This window comes from Megalops cyprinoides, chromosome 9 (genome assembly GCF_013368585.1).
Source record: "Megalops cyprinoides isolate fMegCyp1 chromosome 9, fMegCyp1.pri, whole genome shotgun sequence".
Lineage (NCBI taxonomy): Eukaryota > Metazoa > Chordata > Actinopteri > Elopiformes > Megalopidae > Megalops > Megalops cyprinoides.
Window position 1 is genome coordinate 25852662 of NC_050591.1, and position 16803 is coordinate 25869464.

General features: G+C 35.9%; 3 protein-coding genes across 3 annotated transcripts; all 3 read right to left on the minus strand.

Moving 5' to 3' along the window:
- Positions 1 to 6603: 6603 nt before the first annotated feature.
- Positions 6604 to 7539, minus strand: LOC118783725 (olfactory receptor 52E2-like). The gene has a single exon (XM_036537676.1). It carries the CDS (start codon positions 7537 to 7539, stop codon positions 6604 to 6606), a length of 936 nt encoding a protein of 311 aa, XP_036393569.1.
- Positions 7540 to 10228: 2689 nt separating this feature from the next.
- Positions 10229 to 11221, minus strand: LOC118783726 (olfactory receptor 52K1-like). The gene has a single exon (XM_036537678.1). The coding sequence runs from the start codon at positions 11219 to 11221 to the stop codon at positions 10229 to 10231; it is 993 nt and encodes a 330-aa protein (XP_036393571.1).
- Positions 11222 to 14104: 2883 nt separating this feature from the next.
- LOC118783727 (olfactory receptor 52K1-like) lies at positions 14105 to 15097 on the minus strand. Its single transcript, XM_036537679.1, has one exon. It carries the CDS (start codon positions 15095 to 15097, stop codon positions 14105 to 14107), a length of 993 nt encoding a protein of 330 aa, XP_036393572.1.
- Between the last annotated feature and the right edge of the window lie 1706 nt (positions 15098 to 16803).

A 16803-nucleotide genomic window follows, 5' to 3' on the forward strand; every position in this document is an offset into this window, starting at 1 on the left:
GTCTGAAGAGTAAAAATTGCTGCTTAGTTTGAAGGATTCCCTGGTGACTTTCCTGTGCAAAGGCAACCAGCAGTCTTGGAGCCACAAGTGCAATTAATCAACTTGCACCTCTGTAGACAAGCTCATCTTGAACGTAAAATTTATGACTGATGAGGAAGTAAAGTAACAGTTCAAGTGAGACAACATGTCATGATTTTCGTCAACCATTTTCCATCTGACTGTTCAAAGTGTACACTTCTGCACAGGCTGCAACACAGACAATAAGCTGGCTATCTATTCATACTGTTGCCTTTAATCTCCTATAGAGTGAGGGCCTGATGGTCAGTGTGTAGTATAAACTGTATGCCCCACAGAAAAGTCCTCCACCTCTCAACTGCCCATACAAAACCCAATGCCTCTTTTTTCAGTGCTGAGTATTAGCACTCAGCTTTGGTGAGAGAATGTGATGCAAATGCAGCAGTAAGCTTTGTATTGTCAGTGTGTGTTTCTGTGAGTATGGTGTAAGTAACTTGTGTAGGTGAATTGAAGCCAGTCTGTACAGAAAGAGACAGTATTTAAATAATCTCTCATGGGGAGTGACTACAGTTATATCTCTTAGCTTTGTTATATAGCAAGACCTGATGATAAAAAATATGACTGTACTCCTGAGTTCCCTACAACTACAATGTAGGAGAGTAAAACTGGAATCTTCCTAATGGACATTTGGTCGTTCCTGTTTTTATTTGTGAATGTGTATGGATGTGTTATGTTAGGGCCCTGTGTTTTTCATTACCAAACCTTGCAATAGGAAGTGTTATGTCACCAAGTTCACCACCGAACAGTAAAAGTATGAGAAAATATGTGTTAATAGTTGGACATTGGATAGATGGGTAATCGCTTAGCTGAGAGGCCACATTCACCAGGTGTTAGAAAGGTGAGTTGTAAGGAAATAGAAAAAAGAGAAGTCCGTGTGGCCAGGAGCTGAATTGGCCATATGGCAGACAATTCTGCCGTTTCTCCCTGTCTCAGCCCTCTAAGAGGTATTTCCACCTCTTCAGTAAGCATGTTGCTTTCAAGATAGGGCTTCCAGGTACTTTAGTGATTTAAGATGTGGAGTTACATCTGAAGCAGCGGTAGCCATGCTTTGGAGCAGAACCCCATGTGCTGCTTTTTTTGCCCTGGTTTATCTTTGGAGGCAGCTTTATCTTAACTGCCTGAGAAGGCAAGGAGAAATTTGGCATGAGAGAAGATGCTTGATGGTAGACTCAAATTGACAGGCTAACGTGATAGCGTTTGTATAAGCTGTTTGCAACAGAAGGCTCTTGCACATTCTTGAACAGAATGCTTTTTCAACAAGATTGTCCCAGCAAAATAGTTCACAATGGTTTCCTGTGACCTCTGAACTCCCTGCATAAACTTACGGTGCTCATTCACCATGTTTACGGGGAGAGTGAAATGATTCTATAGTGCAATGACTGCCTTATTGTAATTGCAGATTTTTGCATGTGTACTGACTGGCATATATGAGTACCTGCAAGAATTTCTTTGTGGATAAATACATTATTATATCTTGCATGTAGGAATATGAGAATAATACATATTGTATAGTACAGTAAACCATGATTTAAGAACAAAATCACTGTGAGAACACTCCTTGTTTTGCTCTTGATTTTTTCTATACTATTTGCCCATGAGACAACATCGGGTATTGCTGAAAACATTTCCTTATGCCATATGTATTTATAGAAATCATTTAACTAACAATGGCAAAAAGCATGGCAAAAACTGAGACATGAATAGATTTACTGCTCTAAAAGATTAAACTGTATTTTATTTTCAAGATCAGTTGGAGATTTGAAAAAAATAAACAAACAAGAAATGTTTCAGCATAATTAAATATAATAAATATAGATATTGTTTATGAAATGTCCTTAACACAGAAAGTACATAATATGGCTTTGTAAACCTGTAAATTTTACTACACACTCACTGATTTGCCATTTAAAACTGAACATGTGTAACCAATCACACATACATTTTGACAACATTGACATTTTTAAAACATATGAAGCAAAAAAAACAAACTCTTCTATTTAATGAAATTAAAATGATTCATGACATCCAGGGACTAAAATGGCATTTCATTCCTGCTCTAAAAAGGAAATACTGTTTTTCCTTCCCACATAGCACAACCTCAGAACAAACTCCTAAATTGTTACAAAATTACACTGATTTGCACAGCATGGAGCTCAGTACAAAATACAGCTTTGGCTTTATTTTGTGTCATTTATTCCCAGTGTGGACAGAAAAACTTAATACAGCACAGATTGCCAGTTACCCTGCAGTAAAGCATATAGCATGATCTGCAGGGTTCTCTCTGTCAGTGGGACTGCATTTAGATTCATTTCTCATAAAATTGCTTGCCACAAGACCCTATATGCTCCTCAGCCCAAATATTGTGACAATCACATTTCCATTCTGCCATAAACTCTGTTTGTTGTCATTATTTTTTAATGCATAGCATGTGTTGTTAGTTGACATCCAGAATGCAAATGAAAGAGCCCAAATCAGATTGTTAAAATCATGTTTTTTCTCAATATTTTTGTTATACATTTCCTTATCTCCTGTGTTTTGATCCCATATACTATGGGATGTAACAGAGGAGGAATCAGGATGAAATGTAAGGAGAGAAATATATTAACTCCTGCAGGGAGGTGTAAGTGTACTCGATTGTAAATGACAGCGAAGAGAGAGGCCAGGGAGAAATTAATGAAAGTGATTAAGTGAGGAGTACATGTACTCAGGGCTTTCTTTTGTGCTTCCTTTGATGTTTTCAAGCTCACAAGAAGTATCTTAACATAAGAGAGCAACACAACAAGTAAAGGAAAAACAATTAGACTTATAACAACAAATACACCATACAGGTCAACCAGACTGTTTTTCACACAGGACAGATTCACAATTGACAGGTTGTCACAGAACAGCTTTTGAATGTTGTACCTGCACAATGGGAGCTTTGATGTCAAGGATACTTGTCCAGACACTGAAGCAATAGGAAATATGTACACCACAGCTAAGAGTTGCTTCACTTTAGTGGGAGTCATGATGCTGTGGTATTGCAAAGGCCTGCAGATGGAGACATACCTATCATAAGCCATCACTGTTAAAATTGTGTATGCAGTAGTTGCATAGACACTGACAACAAATACTTGAATTAGACACCCCTCATAAGAGCTTTCCTGTGTGTCTGAGAGAAGATTGTCCATGATTTTTGGCCAGACAGCAGAACTTCCAATCAGTCCGTTTATTGCCAAGTTGAAGAGGAATATGTACATGGGTTTGTGGAGGCTCGATTCTACATAGATAATCAGCATCAGGGAAATGTTTGCAAAAATAGAGAGGAGGTAGAGCAAAAAAGTGAAAGTGAAAAATAAATAATTGACTGGATGAGGAGATCCATATGCTGTAAATATCAAAGTGACATTCAAAGAAGATTGGCTCATTGTCAGAATACGATGTACTGATGTTCCCTGTGAGAGAGAAATAAGTGAACAGGAACCAATGGAGAACATAAAACATTAGCTACATCAGTGTGAACCATTTAGTTACTTTTCTTATCTTTTCTGTGAAATCTCTTAAACAGCATTTGTAAATATGTATTACTTAATTTAACACAATATATCCAAATCCCTATCCAGATTAGTTTTGGACAGAATTTGCAAAGATAACATTAATCACTAGTTGCCATTATATTTTCTGTACACAGCCATGTGCTGTAATAGTAAAGAGCCTGGATCTGTAACCACCAAGTTCTGGGTTCAGATTCTGGGTGGGACAGTGCTGTTGTTTCCGTGTGCCGGCATGCTAGCTACTTAACTTGAATTCAATAATTTATTATTTGTATAAACGGATACAGCAATGCATGTAATCCTGGAAGAGAGCATCTGGAAATAAATAGATACTACAACAATACATCACAGTACACATTCCCGAAACAAAATCATGTTTTTCTTCAAAAATGCATTTTTAGTGTTGCTCTACAATGTAAGGTGTTTTTCTACCTCAGCATTTTTTATTTGGTAACAATATGAAATCATTTAATATTATCTTGTATAATACTGATGGACTCCAATATAAAATGCAACAGCATGGCACCATGGCAGCTATGATGCCAGGATTCCCCCTTGATCACCCTTATCAATTCTTGACTTGCTGGTTTCAATGTCATTGCCATGCATGCAAATGTTCACTTTGTTTAACATGAATGTTAGTAAAGTCTAAAATGAAAGACCATCACTACAGCTGTGCAAATATGTAAATAAAAATGTAGCACACACAGTCACCCAATTCATTTAAACATGAATTTATCCATTCACTAACAAGGTTTAGTGTTGGCCCCAGAGCTGCACAATGGTTAGAATCTTACCATGACAAAAGCCTTCTTGTAATTTTTGACAAGCAGTACAGCTTTATATTTTTTATCTGGGTGTTGTCAACAAGCATTAGAGGATAATGTTCTAAATTTAATGATTGATCAAGGGAGCATTTCCCTCAAGGAGTGATTAAGTTATGATTTCATTTGTAAGGCATTGCCTACATAATTATATTCATGTTAGCACATCAGTAATATCACGCATTATATTAATATGAAGATCACTGTTTTATAAATTGTGGCAGCAAATTGATGTTTTGAGCAATTATTTTGATTTATTTCATTCATAAGCATGAAATAAAAAGTCAGGATACAATAAATTTTAAATCATATACTTTTTAGTGCTTTAATCAATTATTCAGGTGATGATTTAACTACAGCATTAAGCAGTGATTCATTTGCTTGAAAATTGGCCCTTAACCTTAAAATGACTATAGACAGCACCCCACAGAACAGGATGTGTACTCTAGCTAACAGACTCTAGCTAACAGACTAACACAGTGGCCTCTGGTGGCCCTGCCAAATCAGTTCTCAATACTATGCTGAGATTGGGTAGGGGAGCAAAGATGTAGTCTGAAGAAGGTGGGCTACAGTCTGCAAAGGAAGTCAGCCGAAATGCTGTTGTTGTACCCTCTATGGAAAGTTCATTCCATTAAAATGGGGTCAAAACAGGCAGAGGATGTGACTGTGATGTGAGACTAAGAAGGGAAGGCACAGCCAGGTGTCCTGATGTTGTTCTGATCTTGCCATCTGTGTGACATCTGTTTGAATCCCATGTGCTGCTTTTTTGCCCCGGTTTTATCTTTGGGGGCAGATTTATTTCCTGACAACACAATAGAAAATTTGGCATGTGAGAAGATGCTTCATGGTAGACTCAATTTGGCATGCTGACGTGATAGCCTTGTCCAAGTTAAGAGTTGTATTTAACAGAAGCATCTTACATATTGTTGAACTGGATGCTTTTTCAACAAGTCTATCCCATAACACCTCATCAGCTCTGTCCTCAAAATTACAGTTAGCAAGCAGTTCATGCGAGGCAACAACATATTTCATGATGGTTTCTTGCTCTCAGCTCTAAGAGCTCCCTGTCTAAAGTTGTGGTGCTCATTTGCCATGTTTATAGCATGTGTGAAATAATTCCATAGTGCAATGACTGCCTTATTGTAATGGCAGATTTTTTTCCTGTGTACTGACTGACATAATTAGTATATGTGAATAAATGAAACATTTTTTGTGGATGTAAATACATAAATTACTGTATATTATATATACAAATATGAGTATGACAGGTATTGTACAGTACAATAAACCACAATTCAAGAGCAAAATCAGTGTGGAATCACTCCTTGTTTCGCTCTTGATTTTTTAGACACTGTTTGCCCACATGACAACATCAGGTATTGCTGGAAATGTTTCCTTATGCCATATGTATTTATCAAAATCATTTAAATAACAATGACAAAAAGCATGGCAAAAACCAAGACATGAATAGATTTACTTCTCTAAAAGATTAAATTGTATTTTATTTTCTTGATAAGTTGAAATTTTTTAAAAAAATAAATGACAACGTCTTAAGCATTAATTAAATATTGTTTAGAAAATGTCCTTAACACAGACAACAAAGACAACAAAGGTGTAATCAATCATGTATACATAGACATTTCTTACAAGATCGGTATGTTTACAATATATGAAGCAAACCACAAACTCTTCCAGTTTGAAGAAATTAAAATTATTCATCACATATCCAAAGACTAAAATGCTATTTCATGTCCTGCTCTGAAATGAAATACTGTTATCCTCCCCACATAGCACAGGCTCAGAACAAACTGCTAAATTATTCCAAACTTTGCACAGCACTGAGCTCAGTATGAAAGCTTTGTTTTCTCTGATTTATTCCCAGAGTCGACATATTAATCCAGCCCAATTCCCAATTACCCTGCAGTAAAGCATGTAGCATGATCTGCAGATTTCTCTCTGGCTGAGGAAGTCAATGGGACTGCATTTAGATTCATTCCTCTCGTAACATACATGCCTTGCCACAAGACCCCATATGCTCCGCAGTCCAAATATAGTGACGATCACATTTCCACTTTGTCATGAACTGTTTGCATTTTTGTACTATCACTATTATTTAGTACAAGTATATATGTTATTAGTTGAGATCTAGAATGCAAATGAAAGAGCCCAAATCAGCTTGCAAAAATCATGTTTTTTCTCAGTATTTTTGTTAGACATTTCCTTATCTCCTGTGTTTTGATCCCATATACTATGGGGTGTAACAGAGGAGGAATCAGGATGAAATGTAAGGAGAAGAATATATTAACTCCTGCAGGGAGGTGTAAGTGTACTCTGTTGTAAATGACAGAGAAGAGAGAAGCCAGGGAGAAATTGATGAAAGTGATTAAGTGAGGAGTACATGTACTCAGGGCTTTCTTTTGTGCTTCCTTTGAAACTTTCAAGCTCACAAGAAGTATCTTGACATAAGAGAGCACTACTATAAATAAAGGGAAAACAGCTAGAAGTACAATCACACATAAACCATACAAATTATTAAGATTACTTTTTACACAGGAGAGATTAACAATTGACAGGTTGTCACAGAACAGCCTTTGAATGCTGTACCTGCACAATGGGAGCTTTGATGTCAAGGATACTTGTCCAGATACTGAAGCAATAGGAAATATGTACACCACAGCTAAGAGTTGCTTCACTTTAGTGGGAGTCATGATGCTGTGGTATTGCAAAGGCCTGCAGATGGAGACATACCTATCATAAGCCATCACTGTTAAAATTGTGTATGCAGTACCTGCATAGACACTAACAACAAATACTTGAATTAGACACCCCTCATAAGAGCTTTCCTGTGTGTCTGAGAGAAGATTGTCCATGATTTTTGGCCAGACAGCAGAACTTCCAATCAGTCCGTTTATTGCCAAGTTGAAGAGGAATATGTACATGGGTTTGTGGAGGCTCGATTCTACATAGATAATCAGCATCAGGGAAATGTTTGAAAAAATAGAGAGGAGGTAGAGCAAAAAAGTCAAAGTGAAAAATAAATAATTGACTGGATGAGAAGATCCATATACTGTGAATATCAAAGTGACATTCAAAGTGGACTGGCTCATTGTCACAATACTCTGTACTGGATGTTTCCTGTGGGAGAGAAATAAGTGAACAGGATTTGCTTAGGAACATGAAACATTAGCAACATTAACTGAGCTCTGTGTGAACCATTTATTTATTTTTCTTATCTGTTCTGGTAGTGCTCTTATACAGTATTTCTAAATATTTATTGCTTAATTTAACACAATGTATCAAAATCCCCATCCAAATTAGTTTGGGGGAGAAATTTGCAAAGAAAACATTAATTGCTAGTTGCTATTATATTTCCTGTACACAGCCATGTGCTGTAATACTTTAGAGCCTGGAACTGTAACCACCAAGTTCTGGGTTCAGATTCTGGGTGGGGGTATTCTTCCCACGTACCTGTATGCTAGATACTTAACTTGAAGTGCCTCAGTCATTTATAATTTGTATAAACGGATACAGCAATGCATGTAAACCTGGAAGAGAGCATCTGGAAATAAATAGATACTACAACAATACATTAAGGTACACATGGCCAAAATGAATTTATGCCACCCCACCAAATGCACTTATAATGTTGTTGTACAATGTGAGGTTTCTTATAATGATGTAGCCTGTTGTTTTCCTTCCTTGGAATTTTTCTTAATTTGATAACAATATGAAATCATTTAATATTATCTTGTGTAGTATTAATGCAATCTAATATTAAATATAATGGTATAGCATTATGCTAGCCTTGTCATTTTGTTTCTTGCTGGTTTCAAGATCTTTGCCATTGATGCCATTGTTCACTTTGCTTTATATGACTGCCAGTAAAGTTTCAAATGAAAGACAAATATTATAGCTTTGCAAATATTTAAATAATTTAGCACATCACAGTCACCCAATTCATAGAATATTTCCATTCAAACAAATGAGTAATCATGGTTTCAATATGTATTATGTATAATTCAGCAGTAAAACATGAATATATCCATTCACTAATGTTAAGTGATGGTCGTGGAGCTGCACAATGGCTGTATCTTACCGTGACAGAGGCCTTCTGCTTATTTCTAACAGGCAGTACAGCTTTATATTTTTATCTGGGTGTTGTCAACTAGCACTAGAGGATAATGTTCCAAATTTAATGATTGCTTAAGGGAGCATTTCCCCTTAAGGAAGTGATTAAATCATGGTTTCATTTGTAAGACATTGTCTACACAATTATATTCATGTTACATCAGCAATGTAAGGCATAATAGTGATATGAAGATCACAGTTTTATACATTGTGGCAGCAAATTGATGTTTTGAGCATTTATCTTGATTTTTTTTAATTTATAAAAATAAAATAAAATAAAAAGTCAGGATCCAATACATTTTGAAGTACATACATAGATTTGATTTACGTCTTTTTCAAATATTGAGGTGGATTACTTAAGCAAAGCATTAAGCAGTGATTCATTTGCTTAGACTTAGAGCATTGGCTCTTAACTTTAAAGTGACTACAAAGGCCACCCCATAGAACAGGAAGAACAGGATGGAATTTACTTTGACATAATTAGCATATGTGAGTAAAAGCACCATGTGCAACATGTTTTGTGGATATATATATATAATTGTATTTTATATATACAAATATGAGTATGACAGATATTGTATAGTACAATAAATGACAATTTCAGAGCAAAATCAGTGTGGAATCACTTCTTGTTTTGTTCTTGATTTTTTTATACACTGTTTTCCCACATGTCAACATCAGGTATTGCTGGATTTATAGAAATCATTTAACTAACAATGGCAAAAAGCATGGCAAAAACCGAGACATGAATAGATTTACTTCTCTGAAAAATTAAAAGTGTATTTTATTTTCAAGATCACTTGAAAATTTAAACAAATAAACAACAACTCTTCAGCATTGATTAAATATCATTCAAGGAATTTCCTCATCACAGACACAAGGTACATAAGATGGACATACAGTAGCTTTGCAAACCTGTCTGTTATTCTACACACCCACTGCTTTACCATTTAAAACTGAACAAGTGTAACCAATCATATAAACTGAGACATTTTTTACAAGACTGATATGTTTAAAACAGAAGAAGCAAACAACAAACTTTTCCATTTTGAAGAACTTAAAATAATTCATTACATATCCAATGACTAAAATGCTATTCCATATTCTGCTCTGAAAAGTAATACTGTTATCCTCACCAGGATGTACATGGGCTTGTGGAGGCTCGATTCTGCATAGATAATCAGCATCAGGGAAATGTTTGAAAAAATAGAAAGGAGGTAGAGCAAAAAAAATCAAAGTGACAAATAAATAATTGACTGGATGAAAAAAAAAAAAAGACTAAAATGCTATTCCATATTCTGCTCTGAAAAGTAATACTGTTATCCTCACCAGACATCAGAAGCATCCTCATAGCATCAGAACAAACTGCTGAACTTTTACAAAATTATAGTGATTTGCACAGCATGGAGCTCAGTATAAAATATTGCTTTGGCTTTTTTGTGTGATTTATTCCCAGTATGGACACCACATCAATCCAGCCCACTTTCCCAATTAGACTCCAATAAAGCATGTAGCATGAGGAAGTCAATGGGATTGCATTTAGATTCATTCCTCTCATAACATGCACTGTTTGCCACCCTATATGCTCTGCAGTCCAAATATAGAGACAATCACATTTCCATTTTGTCACAAACTGTGTTCCACTTTTTGTAATATTATTATTAGTTTTTAATACATATTACATGTTGTAAGTGGAGTCTTGGAATGCAAATGAAAGAACCCAAATGAGCCTGCAAAAATCATGTTTTTTCTCAATATTTTTGTTAGACATTTCCTTATCTCCTGTGTTTTGATCCCATATACTATTGGATGTAACAGAGGAGGAATCAGGATGTAATGTAAGGAGAGAAATATATTAATTCCTGTAGGGAGGTGTAAGTGTACTCGATTGTAAATGACAGAGAAGAGAGTGGCCAGGGAGAAATTAATGAAAGTGATTAAGTGAGGAGTACATGTACTCAGGGCTTTCTTTTGTGCTTCCTTTGATGTTTTCAAGCTCACAAGAAGTATCTTGACATAAGAGAGCACTACTATAACAAAAGGAAAAACAGCTATAAGTGCAAACATACATAAACCATATACATTAATAAGATCATTTTTTACACAGGACAGATTCACAATTGACAGGTTGTCACAGAACAGCCTTTGAATGCTGTACCTGCACAATGGGAGCTTTGATGTCAAGGATACTTGTCCAGATATTGAAGCAATAGGAAATATGTACACCACAGCTAAGAGTTGCTTCACTTTAGTGGGAGTCATGATGCTGTGGTATTGCAAAGGCTTGCAAATGGAGAGATACCTGTCATATGCCATCACGGTTAAAATTGTGTATGCGGTACCTCCATAGACACTGATAACAAATACCTGAATTAGACACCCCTCATAAGAGCTTTCCTGTGTGTCTGAGAGAAGATTGTCCATGATTTTTGGCCAGACAGCAGAACTTCCAATCAGTCCGTTTATTGCCAAGTTGAAGAGGAATATGTACATGGGCTTGTGGAGGCTCGATTCTGCATAGATAATCAGCATCAGGGAAATGTTTGAAAAAATAGAAAGGAGGTAGAGCAAAAAAATCAAAGTGACAAATAAATAATTGACTGGATGAAAAGATCCATATACTGTGAATATCAAAGTGACATTCAAAGTGGACTGGCTCATTGTCACAATACTCTGTACTGAATGTTTCCTGTATGTTCCCTGTGGGAGAAAAATAGATGAACAAGATGCAACAGAGAACATAAAGCATTAGTTACATTAACTGAGCTCTGTGTGAACCATTTATTTACTTTTAATTGGTCTTATTTTATCTGTTATGGCAGTTGTCTTAAACAGTATTTGTAAATATTTAATGTTTCATTAAAATAATATATCCAAATCCCTATCCAGATTAGTTTTGGATAAAAACTTACAAAGTGACCATTAATCACTATTTGCATTTATCATATTTCCTGTACACAGGATCTGTAACCACCAACTTCTGGGTTCAGATTCTGGGTGGGGCAGTGCTGTTGTTCCCATGTACCTGTACACTAGAATTGCTTCAGTAATTCATAATTTGTATAAATAGATAAAGTAATGCATGTAATCCTGGAAAGAGAGCATCTGCAATGCTAGTAAAGTGTCAAATCAAATACCATCATTATAGCTTTGCAAACATGTAAATAATAATTTAGCTCATCACACTCACCCAATTCATGATATATTTCCATAGAATCAAATGAGTAATCATGGTTACTGCATCTATTATGTATAATTCAGAAGAACTGTACAATAGTTAGAATCTTACCGTGACAGAAGCCTTCTTCTTATTTCTGACAGGCAGTACAGCTTTATATTTTTATCTGGGTGTTGCCAACAAGCATTAGAGGATAGTGTTTTGAAATTAATGATTACTCAAGGGAGCATTTCCCTTAAGGAAGTGATTAAATCATGGATTCATTTGTAAGGCATTGCCTTCACAATTATAATCATGTTAGTACGTAAAGCAATGTAACGCATTATAGGAATATGAGGATCACCGTTTTATAAATTGTGGCAGCAAATTGATCTTTTGAGAATTTATTTTGATTTATTTGATTGATGAAAATAAAAATAGTCAAGATACAATACATTTTGAAGTATGGCTTTTTAATAGGGCTTTTTTTCAGTTATTCAGATGGATTATTTAACTACAGCAGTAAGTGGTGATTCATTTTCTCAGAGCATTGGCCCTTAACCTTAAAAAGACTATAAAGGGCCCCCTATAGAACAGGATGTGTACCACACAGTTATACAGCAGCTAACAGACTAACACAGTGGCCTCTGGTGGCCCTGCCCAATCAGTTCTCAATACTACGCTGAGATTGGGTAGGGGAGCAAAGATGTAGTCTGAAGAAGGTGGGCTACAGTCTGCAAAGGAAGTCAGCCGAAATGCTGTTGTTGTACCCTCTATGGATAGTTCATTCCATTAAAATGGGGTCAAAACAGGCAGAGGATGTGACTGTGATGTGAGACTAAGAAGGGAAGGCACAGCCAGGTGTCCTGATGTTGTTCTGATCTTGCCATCTGTGTGACATCTGTTTGAATCCCATGTGCTGCTTTTTTGCCCCGGTTTTACCTTTGGGGGCAGATTTATTTCCTGACAACACAATAGGAAATTTGGCATGTGAGAAGATGCTTCATGGTAGACTCAATTTGGCATGCTGACGTGATAGCCTTGTCCAAGTTAAGAGTTGTTTGTAACACAAGTATCTTGCATATTGTTGAACTGGATGCTATGTCAACAAGTTGGTCCCATAACACGTCATCAGCTCTGTCCTCAAAATTACAGTTAGCAAGCAGTACATGCGAGGCAACACCATATTTCATGATGGTTTCCTGTGATCTCCTAAGAACACCCTGTCTCAACTTATGGTGCCTATATACCATGTTTATAGCATGTGTGATATAATTCCATAGTGCAATGACTGCCTTGTTGTAAAGGCAGATTCTTTCCCATGTACCGACTTTCACATAATTAATATATGTGAGTAAATGCAACATTTTTGTGCATATATATATATATACATATATATATATATATATATATATATATATATATATATATATATATATATATATATATATATATGTATATGTAATCAGTATCAGTATATATCAGCGTACATATAGTAAAATCAGCATGGAATCCCTCCTTGTTTCGCTCTTGATTTTTTAGACACTGTTTGCCCACATGACAACATCAGGTATTGCTGGAAATGTTTCCTTATGCCATATGTATTTATCAAAATCATTTAAATAACAATGACAAAAAGCATGGCAAAAACCAAGACATGAATAGATTTACTTCTCTAAAAGATTAAAATGTATTTTATTTTCAAGATCACTTGGAAATTTACACAAATAAACAACAAGCTCTTCAGCTTTGATTAAATGTCATTCATGAAATTTCCTCAACACAGACAGAAGGTACGCAAGATGGACATAACTTTGCAAACCTGTTGATTATACTACACACTCACTGCTTTGTCATTTAAAACTGAAGAATTGCAACCAAGCATATAAACTTAGACATTTCTTACAAGACTGATATGTTTACAATATATGAAGCAAACCACAAACTCTTCCAGTTTGAAGAAATTAAAATTATTCATCACATATCCAAAGACTAAAATGCTATTTCATATCCAGCTCTGAAAAGAAATACTGCTATCCTCCCCAAATAGCACAGCATCAGAACAAACTGCTAAACTATTACAAAATTATAGTGATTTGCACAGCATGGAGCTTAGTATAAAATACTGCTTTGGCTTTTTTGTGTGCTATATTCCTAGTATGGACACATCTTAATCCAGCCAAAATTTCCAGTTACCCTGCAATAAGCAGATAGGGTGATCTGTAGATTTCTCTCTGGCTGGGGAAGTCGATGGGATTGCATTTAGATTCATTCCTCTCGTAACATACACTGCTTGTCACCCTATATGCTCTGCAGTCCAAATATAGAGACAATCACATTTCCATTTTGTCACAACCTGTTTGCATTTTTTGTAATATTATTAGTATTTAATACATATTATATGTTGTAAGTGGAGAGACGGGATTTAAATGAAGGAACCCAAATGAACCTGCAAAAATCATGTTTTTTCTCAATATTTTTGTTAGACATTTCCTTATCTCCTGTGTTTTGATCCCATATACTATGGGATGTAACAGAGGAGGAATCAGAATGTAATGTAAGGAGAAAAATATATTAACTCCTGCAGGGAGGTGTAAGTGTACTCTGTTGTAAATGACAGAGAAGAGAGAAGCCAGGGAGAAATTGATGAAAGTGATTAAGTGAGGAGTACATGTACTCAGGGCTTTCTTTTGTGCTTCCTTTGAAGTTTTCAAGCTCACAAGAAGTATCTTGACATAAGAAAGCACTACTATAACAAAAGGAAAAACAGCTATAAGTGCAAACATACATAAACCATATACATTATTAAGATTACTTTTTACACAGGAGAGATTAACAATTGACAGGTTGTCACAGAACAGCCTTTGAATGTTGTACCTGCACAATGGGAGCTTTGATGTCAAGGATACTTGTCCAGATATTGAAGCAATAGGAAATATGTACACCACAGCTAAGAGTTGCTTCACTTTAGTGGAAGTCATGATGCTGTGGTATTGCAAAGGCTTGCAAATGGAGAGATACCTGTCATATGCCATCACGGTTAAAATTGTGTATGCGGTACCTCCATAGACAGTGACAACAAATACTTGAATTAGACACCCCTCATAAGAGCTTTCCTGTGTGTCTGAGAGAAGATTTTCCATGATTTTTGGCCAGACAGCAGAACTTCCAATCAGTCCGTTTATTGCCAAGTTGAAGAGGAATATGTACATGGGTTTGTGGAGGCTCGATTCTACATAGATAATCAGCATCAGGGAAATGTTTGAAAAAATAGAGAGGAGGTAGAGCAAAAAAATCAAAGTGACAAATAAATAATTGACTGGATGAAAAGATCCATATACTGTGAATATCAAAGTGACATTCAAAGTGGACTGGCTCATTGTCACAATACTCTGTACTGGATGTTTCCTGTAAGTTCACTGCAGAAGAGAAATAAATGAACAAGATGCTATTGAGAACATAAAACATTCGGTACATTAACTGAGCTCAATGTGAACCATTTATTTACTTTTAACTGGTCTTAATTTGTCTGTTACGCCAGTTCTTTTAAACAGTATTTGTACATATTTCATGCATAACATAATATATCCAAATCCCTACCCATATTAGTTTTGGACAAGTAAAGTGACCATTAATCACTATTTGCTGTCATATTTCCTGTACACAGGATCTGTAACCACCAACTTCTGGGTTCAGATTCTGGGCGGGGCAGTGCTGTTGTTCCCATGTACCTGTACACTAGAATTGCTTCAGTAATTCATAATTTGTATAAATAGATAAAGTAATGCATGTAATCCTGGAAAGAGAGCATCTGCAATGCTAGTAAAGTGTCAAATCAAATACCATCATTATAGCTTTGCAAACATGTAAATAATAATTTAGCTCATCACACTCACCCAATTCATGATATATTTCCATAGAATCAAATGTGTAATCATGGTTACTGCATCTATTATGTATAATTCAGAAGAACTGTACAATAGTTAGAATCTTACTGTGACAGAAGCCTTCTTCTTATTTCTGACAGGCAGTACAGCTTTATATTTTTATCTGGGTGTTGCCAACAAGCATTAGAGGATAGTGTTTTGAAATGATTGCTCAAGGGAGCATTTCCCTTAAGGAAGTGATTAACTCATGGTTTCATTTGTAAGGCATTGCCTTCACAATTATAATCATTTCAGTACATAAAGCAATGTAACGCATTATAGTAACATGAGGATCACTGTTTCATAAATTGTGGCAGCAAATTGATGTTATGAGCAATTATTTTGATTTATTTCATTTATGAAAATAAAAATAGCCCGAATAGAATACATTTTGAAGCAGGCTTTTTCGTAAGGGCTTTTTTCAATTATTTAGATGGATTATTTAACTACAGCATTAAGTGATTCATTTTCTTAGAGCATTGGCTCTTAACCTTAAAATGACTAAAGGGCACCCTACAGAACAGGATGTGTACCAGGCAGTTCTACTGTTGCAGAGTGGCATGTCGGGTGTGATGATCCATTAAACCATTTTTTAACCATGTCTCCGTAAAATGTTTGCCACTGTTTGCTGGTTTCTAGACTGAATTCAAATGCAGTTGACCCCAGCTCTTATAAATATAATAAAGAAACAATTTCAAGTATTTATTTAAGTTCTGCATGAAATTTTGGGAAGAGAAACTACAGCCAATCCCTGCGTAATAAACTAAACAAAGACAAACTTGTCCCTTCCACGACTACAAAAAACACATTTAGCACTTACTCTCTGCGTCAGCTTTGCCTGGCATTCTTACTGCACTATGTTTGCCAGCTCACTAGTTAGCACTCCTTTGTCAAGAATGGATCTCCCGCTTCACACGTCCAATGATGCGCAATCCCTTCAACAGACTCCAGGTGAAATAAAGTACCGCTATAACCGTGTCAAACACAACCCTCACACTTTAATTGTATGGAAATTATCTAAAAGTTGTGCTTACCACTTCTTTTCTGCATCACAACATCCCTCCCCCACCCCATCTCCCCCTGTCTTTTCCCTGTTTATGCTGTCCACTCAAAAGTCAACAGCTTTGGCCCATGGCCAGGTTCGATGGCTTTGTCGGACT